The sequence below is a fragment of the Musca autumnalis genome, unplaced genomic scaffold (assembly GCF_047663935.1).
Source record: "Musca autumnalis isolate F117 unplaced genomic scaffold, ASM4766393v1 scaffold_3, whole genome shotgun sequence".
Lineage (NCBI taxonomy): Eukaryota > Metazoa > Arthropoda > Insecta > Diptera > Muscidae > Musca > Musca autumnalis.
Window position 1 is genome coordinate 81,643,157 of NW_027411866.1, and position 12,763 is coordinate 81,655,919.

The 12,763-nt window shown below is 36.5% G+C and overlaps 1 protein-coding gene across 1 annotated transcript; it reads left to right on the top strand.

The window, feature by feature from the left end:
• Window positions 1-716: 716 nt before the first annotated feature.
• On the top strand, window positions 717-2,468 carry LOC141396585 (uncharacterized). The gene is made up of 4 exons (XM_073972155.1): window positions 717-1,076; window positions 1,133-1,265; window positions 1,322-2,248; window positions 2,312-2,468. The coding sequence occupies exons 1-3, from the start codon at window positions 1,062-1,064 to the stop codon at window positions 2,239-2,241; spliced, it is 1,068 nt and encodes a 355-aa protein (XP_073828256.1). The 5' UTR covers window positions 717-1,061; the 3' UTR covers window positions 2,242-2,248; window positions 2,312-2,468.
• Window positions 2,469-12,763: the final 10,295 nt, after the last annotated feature.

Here is a 12,763-nt window from a genome sequence, read left to right on the forward strand (position 1 = left end):
TCAAAAATATTGGTGATATACATGTCTATATCGAAAAAATATCGCTTAGTCCAGAAACTTTTTGTTTATGCAAATGGAGTTCCAGAACCAAAACGAGAGAAGGACCATGCTGCCAGCTCCAACTTTTCCAGAAGCGTAAGACCTGTTAGGAGCTGCCGAAACTTGATGCATTGTTGTACAGTCCTTTTGTAGGAGTGTCTATCTTTCCTCTCCTTGACTTTACTAATCTTCGAGGTTGGCGATGGGAGGAAGTGGACCATTCCCTCCTATACAGCCTCATCTATTAGAGTGTCATATATGGGAAGGGTGGGGAGTATAGGTTGCGACCGGCGTCTTATCCCCACAAAGGAGTTAAACGCTTGCCGCCTAGGTTTCCCTGCTCTGGTAGAAAATAGCGTGTTCGAGAGCATCTATTTGTCGATCCCGCCCGGAGAAGGGTAGGCATCTCGCCAAGGTAACTATTTTCTAAAAATATATTACACTACATATATAGTCCTTTCGATGAAATTGGATCCCAAAAATAAGGGAAAAATTGTGGACAAAAAAACTTATAAAACCGTCAAAATGTCAAATCACCTCTGCAAGAGTACTCATAACCAATAGTCCAATTAGTCCACTTTCTTGGGTAACAAAAGCAACAACCATGATTTATGGGATTAATTTGTAAATTGTATTAATAATAATTTAAATACGACAAGAAAAAAGTTGTTCTGTCCAAAGCCAACACCCAATCAATTGTTTCTTAGATTGTTCTCGTTTCTTTGTTGTTGTTTGTGGATCGATGAATGAAAGAATGAATGACAGCAGCAGCAGCAATGGATAGCTCAAGCGATCAGAATTGTAACAGTGTAATGTTTGTAATGAAACATGCGGTTGGCAGAACTTCCATCTTGGGATTCTATAAAATGCTCGTGGATTGCTGTAAGAAGGCACAGTTTTATTGATCTCTAAGTACACAACAGAACGTGCTAGAGACGGCGGACTTGTTATAACACTTCTTTTAGCTCATATCGGCTTAATTTTACACAACAGTAGCTCAAATATATTAAACTAATTTCAAAATGAGGACATCAATGGTAAGAAAGGATATCTATTGGTATCGAATGTGATATTCACAGTTCACTCTTCAAAGGTTTCCCTTTTGACCCTGGCGGTGGCGCTCTACGCAGTCAGTTGCAGTGCACATGTTTTGCCTTATGGTGCATGGCCATACCATCATCATTGGCATCATCCAGGTCTTGTGGTTGTAGGAGGTGATCCTGATGGTTAGTATTTAGGTAATTTAACAACAAACAATTTTTATAATGTTGTCAATAATTAGCAAGTGCTGCTGCTGCCGATGCCGCAGTTGCCGTTGCTGATGCTGCCCAAGCTGCTAGAGATCAAGCTCAACAAGTTGCCGATGCTGTTGCCAATGCTAATGCCCAAGCCGCTGCCAGAGCAGCAGAAGCTGCCGCCGCCCAAGCCGAAGCTGTTAATAACCAAGCCGCCGCTGCCGCTGGTGCTGCAGCCCAACAACAGGCTGCACAGGCTGCCGTTCAAGCTCAAGCTGCCGCTCAGGCTCAACAAGCTGCCGCACAAGCTCAACAAGCTGCCCAGGCCCAGGCTGCTGCAGTACAACAACAAGCTGCTGCCCAACAACAAGCCGTAGCCCAACAACAAGCTGCCCAAGCCGCCGTACAAGCTCAGGCTGCCGCACAAGCTCAACAAGCTGCTCAAGCCCAGGCTGCCGCACAAGCACAAGCCGCTCAAGCACAGGCTGCTGCACAAGCACAGGTTGCTGCCCAACAAGCTGCTGCTCAGACCCAAGCTGCTCAGGCTCAGGTTCAAGCTCAAGCTGCTGCTCAACAGGCTGCTGCCCAAAATCAGGCTGCTCAAGCTGCTGTTCAAGCTCAAGCTGCTGCACAAGCCCAAGCTGCTGCTCAGGCCCAACAGGCCGCTCAAGCTCAGGCTGCCCAAGCTACTGTCCAAGCTCAAGCTGTTGCTCAAGCCCAACAGGCTGCCCAGGCTCAATTTGCTGCCCAACAAGCTGCCGCTCAGGCCGCCGCCCAACAGGCTGCTGCCGTTGCTCAACAAAATGCCCAAGCTCAAGCTAATGCCCAGGCTCATGCTGTAGCAGAAGCTCAGGCTGTTGCTCAAGCCCAAGCCGCCCAAGCTCAAGCTGTTGCCCAACAAGCTGCTGCCGCCGCAGCTCAGGCCGCTGCTGCTCTTGGCTTGCACCACCACCACCACCATTGGTAAATGTGATGTAAGTATTCAATTAGACCACCTAATTGCCCTGCTGCTACTTGCTAATATTGTCTATTTGCAGACTTTATAATGATACGTAATTACATCCGCTACAACGAAACGACCTTGGCTTATGTGATACGATAGTGAAATGGCTTTTAAGGAATGCCACCAACATTCTCGTGAAATCATTTAAACATCACTCAATCATAATGAACAAAAGAAAAAAAACAACAAAATGAAAGAAGTTGCAAGAAATTCTCGAAATTAAGTTAACCTTAGTTTAAGTCTAGTCAGTCACAAATAACCCTTTACCATTGAATACTGTCTTGTCTTGTCTTTGCATGTGAATATAAAGATATTCAAAAAATACGAAAGACTTTTTTTATTTGGTGGGAAATGTCATATTTCCATGTGTCATACAGTAAATGAGAACCACACCTTTTAAATGAACCAAGAGTAATGCAAATATCATGCTCAGCAGGTGGGTGAAGTGGCAACCTAGGATCATTTTGATGTCACATGAGCTATGAAATGGCAGAAATCGATCAACATAAATATTGGGAGTGGTGTCCGGGTATCGTGACAAATACGTATTTGTTTTATTTTATTATTTTGTGCTAAGTGTATTAGCGGACATTTTAAAAGACGCATTATCAACACCCTCACAATTATCATCGGATTACAAAACAAACAAAAAAAACTATAAATCATATAAAGTTTTGTAAACATCAAATCTATTATATAAAACTGAAATGACGGTCGTACGTTAATCAACAACTCGACCAATTTACAACCGATTTGTTCCGCGTTTGTCTTAAAATGTTCTTTTCGTACCCATATGTACGAATTTCCAAAACAACCTCAATCCTACACTCCAACAGTAATCTTTATTCCAAATTTCAGGATTCCAGCTCAATCCATTTTCCGAAAAAAGAATTGTACCAAATTTAGTACCATTTAGTACGTTTCGTACACATAAACACGAATTTCCAAAACCACCTCAATTCTACTCTCCAACAGTAATCTTAATTCCAAATGTCAGAATTCCAACTCTTCCTGTTCGTCCAAATCCAAATTGTACCACATTAAGGACCATTTAGTACTTTTTATGCACATAAGTACGAATTTCCCAAACTTCCCCAATCCTACACTCCAACTTTAATCTTAATTTCAAATTTCAGGTTTCCAGCTCGATCCGTTCAACCAAATCCCTATTGTACCAAATTTAGTACCTCTCAGTACTTTTTGTGCCACAAGTACGAATTTAGTACTTTTCGTTGTCATAAGTACGAATTTCCAAAAGTATCCCAATCCCCACTCCAAAAGTAATATTAATTCCAAATTTCACTATTCCAGCTCTATCCGATCACTTAAATTCATATTGTACCAAATTTGGTACCATTTCCATTTCCATTTCAGGATTCCAGCTCCATCCGTTCCCCCAAATCCAACTTGTACCTTATTTGGTACTATTTAGTACCTTCGTACCCATATGTACGAATTTCGAAAACAACCTCCATATCTCAAAACCTACACTCCAACAGTAATAGTAATTCCAAATTTCAGAATTCCAACTTTATCGGTTCGCCGAAATTCAAATTGTACCAAATTTAGTACCATTTAGTACTATTCGTACACATGATTACACATTTTCAAAACCACCTCCTTATATCAACTCATCTTCTAAACCTTGATTTTCATTCCAAATTGTTAGCTCTGGAAGTCGTGGAAGATCCGATCTTTTCATCAGCATTTGTACCCATTCCATCATTCCAATAGAGATGTTTATTTTCATTTTGGTATGTTCCAGTACTGCAAAAATCTACTAATTTTTACTATTTTTTCCGACGACATAAAGGAAAAATGGTTATCGTAGTAAAAATTAGTAGATTCTTGCAGGTTTGGAACGGACCAAAGTTGTTAGAACTGTCGTCGTGATGTTATCTTACATTTCCTGCATATCAGACAACTAAAACTTCTAAACAGTTGGTATTGTATGAAGCTCGAAATGTCTGCAATAAAAATGAAATCCCAATCATAGAGCTAAAATTAGAATCGGACTGCACAAATTGCTATTTTAAAAGTTCCCTTGTCTGTTCTAAATCTGACATAGAACGAAATCAATCAAATCTCGCTTCTTGAAATTTGAAAAAAAAGTCCGAACGAAAGATCCCTAAAGCAAGCCGGGTTGTAGATCCCTACATATTTTCGTCACTAAACAAAAGAGTATAAATTTCCAAAATGTTGTTATAAAATAAGAAAATTATAAAATAAAAGTAATTTACGAAATAAAGAGTGCATTTGGAGTCCATGTCGAAATTTGAACTGGTGATGGGAAGATAATAGAAAAAAACTTTTGTAAGATGAAAGAATATCAGTTGCGGAGAACGGAGGATGTAATCTTTTGCGTTGCAGCGGTGTTGATTACATTGCAATTTTGGATGTAAACTTTTTGCTGATCAATTAATTGTAGTTATTTCGTGAATTCGATTGAATTAATAAGAGTTTTGTTTGTCCATATTTCAATACAGCATTTCCATTTTCCAAACAAGACATGAAAATGTCATGCCAAGGGGTTGGTGAAAATGACATGTCAAAGCATTGGTTAAAATGACATGTCAAAGAATGGGTTAAAATGACGTTCAATGCATTGGTTAAAATGACATGCCCAAGCATTTGTTAAAATGACATGTTTAGGATCCAAAAAAGAACGTCATCTTTTGGGGGTCACGCTCATATAAAATTCATGAGTGAAAATGACAAAAAGATGACATGCCAGATCACTTGCACCCATGATTCAACTCATGATTTTGCATCGAAGATTTTACTGGGATATTATCCATAATGTACGAATGAGAGTAAGTAATGAAACCAAAACCGCAAAAATGCTTGGTTCTGGGATCCTCCATTACAACAATATCCGAAATGCCATTTCATGAATAGGATCGATATTTTTAAACGTAGAATTTTGATTTTTGAATTTTGCAACAGCATGCATTTTAGGATTATGTATTAATCATCATGATCAATCATGACAGAGTGTTCGAACAAAAAATACTCCTCCGAAACGGCTTGACCGAATTTGATGAAATTTTTTATTTAGGGTCTGTAGATCTGAGGTCTGTCATTAACAGTTGTTTTGAAAACTTTATAATTGCAGATAAGATATCTAAATTTAGAAGTGGGAATGAATGACTAATATATCATATTTTTGAATGCAGTAAACTATCTATAATTTCAACTATTACTTAAAGTTATTTTTTATGAATTACTGAGATTTTTCCGAATTTACAATATAAATGAATTACGAATATTTCATATCTAAAATCTGGAAATACCATTGCACGAGAGTTATGACACAAAGTGGATATACATATGTCAGCGATAGATACCATAGTTTTCTATTGTACTCGTATGCTTTAGGGGGTGTCATTGTGTGAGTGCATGCTTTTTCAATTAATTGAATTATGTGTGTGGAGAGAAACGTTCACTGTGCTCTCTTGCCTAAGGCTGATTTATATTATGAAGTTTCAAGAAGAATACATAATTATGGTCAATTCAGTTTGAAAATTCTACTGAAAAATTACAGAAATAACATCTGAAAATATCAGTACTTGCATTTTTCAGGTAGGTAGCATACTGCAAAAGCTCGGCAGAGACCCAGAGATATTTTACCAGAAGAACACAAACAACGGGCCAGCAACGCGGACCGGGAACAGCCAGTGTCATATAAATGTCAGATGTTCGGCCTATAGCTTCCACAGTAAAATATTAGTTTGTTATATGGGGGCTATAGGTAGGAAGTTCAAACTGTAGCTAAAATCCTCACAGTACCGAAAATCTAAAAATATCGTTACATGGGGGTTATACCAAAACATGGACCTAGGTTGGAAATTTTTGGTAGTGATATTTTGTGACTACTGGGAACCTCAAACGTCAAATTACAGGTATTTCGGCCAAAAAAATATAATAGGGAACTTGATATAGCCCCCATATAACGGCTATATCAAAAAATGCACCTATGTTGACAGTTTTCGTTGGAAATGGTTTGTGACCACTGGGAAAATGTTAAATTAAAGCAGTTCGGTCTAATGTATCTAAAATCCTCAAAATACCCAAAATCGGGATTTTCGTATCAAAAATGTAGCTAAAACCCCCAAAATACGAAAAAATCGGGAGGTACCGTTATATGTGGCCTATACCAAGGTACCTAACAACTTTTTAACAAATTTACTCATTGTTTATTTTACAACAATTTCATTTGTTTGTTTTGTAGTTGTTACAATAACAAAAGAAATTGTAACAACTTTTGAATCGACAAAAGTTACAGAATTCCTATACAAGACATGGACCTTGACCTGAGAATTTTTGGTGGAGATGCTATATCAAAACGTGGGCCAATATAGTCTATCTTCGAACTTGACCTGCATATGGAAAAAGACAAAAATATAGCGTCCTAGCTAGTTATGGCGGACGCTAGAGTGATTACAACAGACGGACGGAAGGACAGGCGGACATGGCTATATCGACTTAGAATCCTGAATCAAGAATATATACTTTATAGGGTCGCAAATTTTTATTTTAATGCGTTACAAACGGAATAATAAATCCCTATATCATATTTTGATAAGTTTACCTAAGATTTTTGCGGACAGAACTCCCAAAATCCGTTGGGATTTATTTCCGTGAAGCAAAGCGTACATAACTCCAAAAAAGAAACGGACATAACTCCCAACGATTTTTTAATTTCAAAATAACTTTTTGCTTAATTTATGAAATTATGTCAGTATCAGTTAAGAGAAGTTTAACCAGTAGTGCGATTCTCTAAAGCATTTTTTGATTTACCGACTAAAATGAATAAAAGTTCAAATAAAAGTTTAAAACACTGTTGCTATCGGTAGAACTTTAAGACTGCTTTCTTATGGTCGCTAACCTACCGAAAAATATCGTTAATTACTAGACAGCGGAATCCTATGAAAATGCATATATGGTTAGGATGGTCGTAGAGAAAATCTGATTAGACAGAAACTCGTTGTATTACAAAATAAAACCCAGAAATTTCTGCATATTTTGTATATCGTGCATATTTTGACATATTTGCATAAAATGAGCATATGCAAAAAATGTATTCAAGGATTTGTGGTCTAAATATCCCACCGAAATGGCTGAAATTTGTTTTTAAGTCTTCGTTAGGGGTATGAAATTTGTCCGCATAGGTCCAAGTCTTCATATAGCCCCCATAAAACTGTACCTCCCGATTTCCGATATTTTGAAGGTTGTAGCCTCAATATCTCACCGAAATGACTGAAATTGGCATTTTTCTTCGTATAGCCCCCTAGAAGGGTAGCTCCCGATTTCCGGTTTTTTGAGGGTTGTGGCCTCAATATCACGCCGAAATGTCTGAATGTTGGTATTAAGTCTTCCTTGGGGGCAAAAAACTTTCCACCTAAAACTTGTCGGTTTAGGTTTAGGCATTCTTATAGCCCCCATAGAACGATACCTCCCGATTTTTGGTATTTGGAAGGTTGTGGCTGTTGTTATAGATTTCTCTATTTTATTGACTTGTCTGAAGATAATTTTAAACAGAAAAATTGTACGCACAAACACATTATTGAAATATTTGTTGCACAATTTTGCATATTTCATATGTTTCGATTGCAATTTAATCAGAAGCCAAAAATATGCCCTGTCCCAAAATTTGACATGAATAGAACCAAAACTAGGGGTTGGAAATTTTTGGTAGTGATATTTTGTGACTACTGGGAACCTCAAACGTCAAATTACAGGTATTTCGGCCAAAAAAATATAATAGGGAACTTGATATAGCCCCCATATAACGGCTATATCAAAAAATGCACCTATGTTGACAGTTTTCGTTGGAAATGGTTTGTGACCACTGGGAAAATGTTAAATTAAAGCAGTTCGGTCTAATGTATCTAAAATCCTCAAAATACCCAAAATCGGGATTTTCGTATCAAAAATGTAGCTAAAACCCCCAAAATACGAAAAAATCGGGAGGTACCGTTATATGTGGCCTATACCAAGGTACCTATTCAGTAACTTTTTAACAAATTTACTCATTGTTTATTTTACAACAATTTCATTTGTTTGTTTTGTAGTTGTTACAATAACAAAAGAAATTGTAACAACTTTTGAATCGACAAAAGTTACAGAATTCCTATACAAGACATGGACCTTGACCTGAGAATTTTTGGTGGAGATGCTATATCAAAACGTGGGCCAATATAGTCTATCTTCGAACTTGACCTGCATATGGAAAAAGACAAAAATATAGCGTCCTAGCTAGTTATGGCGGACGCTAGAGTGATTACAACAGACGGACGGAAGGACAGGCGGACATGGCTATATCGACTTAGAATCCTGAATCAAGAATATATACTTTATAGGGTCGCAAATTTTTATTTTAATGCGTTACAAACGGAATAATAAATCCCTATATCATATTTTGATAAGTTTACCTAAGATTTTTGCGGACAGAACTCCCAAAATCCGTTGGGATTTATTTCCGTGAAGCAAAGCGTACATAACTCCAAAAAAGAAACGGACATAACTCCCAACGATTTTTTAATTTCAAAATAACTTTTTGCTTAATTTATGGAATTATGTCAGTATCAGTTAAGAGAAGTTTAACCAGTAGTGCGATTCTCTAAAGCATTTTTTGATTTACCGACTAAAATCAGTAAAATTAAAACGAAAAATTATGAATAAAAGTTCAAATAAAAGTTTAAAACACTATTGCTATCGGTAGAACTTTAAGACTACTTTCTTATGGTCGCTAACCTACCGAAAAATATCGTTAATTACTAGACAGCGGAATCCTATGCAAATGCATATATGGTTAGGATGGTCGTAGAGAAAATCTGATTAGACAGAAACTCGTTGTATTACAAAATAAAACCCAGAAATTTCTGCATATTTTGTATATCGTGCATATTTTGACATATTTGCATAAAATGAGCATATGCAAAAATGTATTCAAGGATTTGTGGTCTAAATATCCCACCGAAATGGCTGAAATTTGGTTTTAAGTCTTCGTTAGGGGTATGAAATTTGTCCGCATAGGTCCACGTCTTCATATAGCCCCCATAGAACTGTACCTCCCGATTTCCGATATTTTGAAGGTTGTAGCCTCAATATCTCACCGAAATGACTGAAATTGGCATTTTGTCTTCGTATAGCCCCCTAGAAGGGTAGCTCCCGATTTCCGGTATTTTGAGGGTTGTGGCCTCAATATCACGCCGAAATGTCTGAATGTTGGTATAAAGTCTTCCTTGGGGGCAAAAAACTTTCCACCTAAAACTTGCCGGTTTAGGTTTAGGCCTTCTTATAGCCCCCATAGAACGATACCTCCCGATTTTTGGTATTTGGAAGGTTGTGGCTGTTGTTATAGATTTCTCTATTTTATTGACTTGTCTGAAGATAATTTAAAACAGAAAAGTTGTACGCACAAACACATTATTGAAATATTTGTTGCACAATTTTGCATATGTCATATGTTTCGATTGCAATTTAATCAGAAGCCAAAAATATGCCCTGTCCCAAAATTTGACATGAATAGAACCAAAACTAGGGGTTGCATAAAATTCCACTGTCTATTTATTACAGAATTTTGTCGGTAAATCAAAAAATTAGTTACAGAATTGCACAACAGACTATAGTATTCGACGAAGACATTTCGTATACATATTAGTTATTAAAATTTTTTAATAAAGACATGTAAATATAATTTTTTCTTAATTTGTAGTTGCAAGAAAAAATCGAATTTTTTTAATCGAGCGATTTTTAAGGTTTTTGCATATTTTTACAATATATTTGTATTTTTAAATTGTGAAAACATGTTTAAGAAAAACGCGCATTTTTTCCAAAAATATTTCGCCTGCGGTGCTTCTTGTTTTTTAGAAAATGTTTGCATACTTTTAAAAAAACTTTTTATTTTCTTAAAAAGTAAACATATTTTTGTAAAAAATTTCGCGATTTTTTTTCAAACATATTTACACCAGCGACGCTTTCATATGGAGGGTATAATTTAATTTGCCATTCCGTTTGTAAGACATTGAAATAATCATCAGAGACTCTATAAAGCATATATCGTCTGCCACGCACTAAAAGGTCGTAAGTCCACTTTTTTGGGAAATCGCGTTTTTGTTACATGTTGTCAAAACACGTCGTAGGATACAAAGAAAATGGTATAATGTCGTTTTTTCTATAGGTTTTGCTCTTGTCGGAAAAGGTCGTAAGTACACAAAACGTACAAATTTGAGTACGAAAAGGTCGTAAGTCCACAGGAAAATGTATATTTTAAAATAAAAAAAATACTACAGCTAATGTAGTTCATTATATAATGTTTAACGTCACCCATGGTAGGGGTACAATGCAAACAACTAGCCTACACCTTTGGATGATAATCAAATGATAAGTGGCCAGTGGACCAAACTTTTGAACAAAAATCTGATAATTTCTATATTGCAACAAAAATTTACATTTTAAATCTTTTTTCCTCTAGAAGCGAACTGATTATGAAAAATGGACTTCTGGCCTTTTCATTGATACTATTTGGGATGTTGTATGTGTTGAAATACCTCACATATTGACAAATTTGCAAGCATATGGACTTTTTTATTGAGGAAAAAGTTCTGCCTGACAATAAAAATCCTACAAAAATAATATTTTACAGTGATGGTTGTACATACCAAAATTGCAACTGTATAATGAGCAACGCTTTGCTTAATGCATAAATTAAACATAATATTATTATTTAACCAAAAAATTCTAGAAATCGGCCACACCCAAATGGAGACAGATAGTGCCCCCTCCTCTATAAAACGCGGCTTGAAAAATAAAGATGCTGATATTCCATCCCATCATATTGGTATTTGCAAAGCAGCTCGCCGTAAGCCCGAGCCGTACGAAGTGTATTTGGATCATAAATTTTTTAAAAGTTTTATAAACGTTTAATTTTTTAAAACGACCAGGTCGTGGAATAGGCGCTGCTAAAGTAACTTATGTGCGTGGTTTTAAATACACACCAAATGGGTATACATTTTTTAAACTTAACTTTTCGGATCAGTGGAAGACTTTACTTCAAAAAATTAATAATGTAATAACTGCATTGGAGTTTTCGAACCTACCGCAATTATGCAGTGAGCGAAGAAAATTAACTGCTAAGAAATATGAAGATCTACAATATTTAAAACAAACACTACCTCTACATCACCACAAATTTGACGATAATTTGTCAAAAGAGTAGATTAATCAGAATATGCATTTATATTATTTTTGAATTTCTTAAAATGTTGGATTTGCAACCGGTTAATTTTTTAATCAAGCTAATTTGTTTTTTGACAAACAAACTATGTACGATTGGACTGTTATTGCGACCTAGAGGACAGCTACAAAATCGGATAAGAATTTTGTTTTTGGCACATTTCACCCCTTACGATCATCACCAACATCTAATGGGGTCTCTTCCGGCCAAAACTCGACCTATCTACAAAATTCCGTGACGACCGCTCAATTATTTAGGCCTGGAGTTTTATTACAAATTTTAATGGACGGACTGACACACATAGTTAGATTGCTTTATCTTGTCGAGATATGAAAAATGGCAAGGGGGATCAGCGACTAATACTTCGCGATGTTGCATGAATATTGAACAAAACAAACTTATAATACCCTTTCCACATTGTTGAGTAAAATATAAATATTTTATTTTTATTAATTTTCTCGTTTAGAGTTAAGCTTGATGATCGAACATTTTTTGCAAGTGAAAAAGGAATGCCAAGGACTCGAATCCACACAGTCACCAAATTACGTGACCTGGTTTCGCTGTTAGTTGAGCAGCTCTTCAGACGTATCGACTGTGGGATGGCTTCTCTGCCCTAGAACTTTTGGTTTTTCAAATGCAAATGTGTTTTTATACAACCACGGATAACTTCAAAGGCAGCGCAAAAAAGCGTTTGTCATGAAGAAATACAATTCAACGGCCAAATATCCGTGATAAGGTAAGTCCCAGGAAAAGTACAAAACTGTACAAGGAAAAGGTCGTTAGTCAAAAGACATCCAACTATCTCCCAAACGCGGCGGATTTGTTCAAACAAAGTACAGATATTGAAGCGGAATGAATAAACGGAGAATACTGCTTTTACCACCATAATAAAATCTTTTTTGTTCCTCCTGAAAAATTTCTAAAAATGGACTTACGACCTTTTCGTACGTAGCAGACGATATATTCTTGATAAGGGTAAAATTCTAAGTCGATATAACTATGTCCGTCTTTCCGTCAGTCCGTCCGTCTGTTGAAATCAAGATAAAGCACGCAATTTTTAAGATAGAGCTTTGTAATTTGGTATAAAAGTTTCTATTACTCCTAGTATGTTTGGTATTGCAAATGGGTTATATCGGTCTACGTTTTGATATAGAATGGTACCAACCGATTTTCGGTATTTTGATGGTTTTAGCCTCATTATCACACAGAAATGGCTGAAATTCGGTACTTAGTCTTCGCTGGGAG

Coding starts and splice junctions, on each gene's coding strand:
- LOC141396585 (XM_073972155.1), top strand. Junction 1,266..1,321: donor TGTAGGAGGTGATCCTGATG/GTTAGTATTTAG, acceptor GTCAATAATTAG/CAAGTGCTGCTGCTGCCGAT.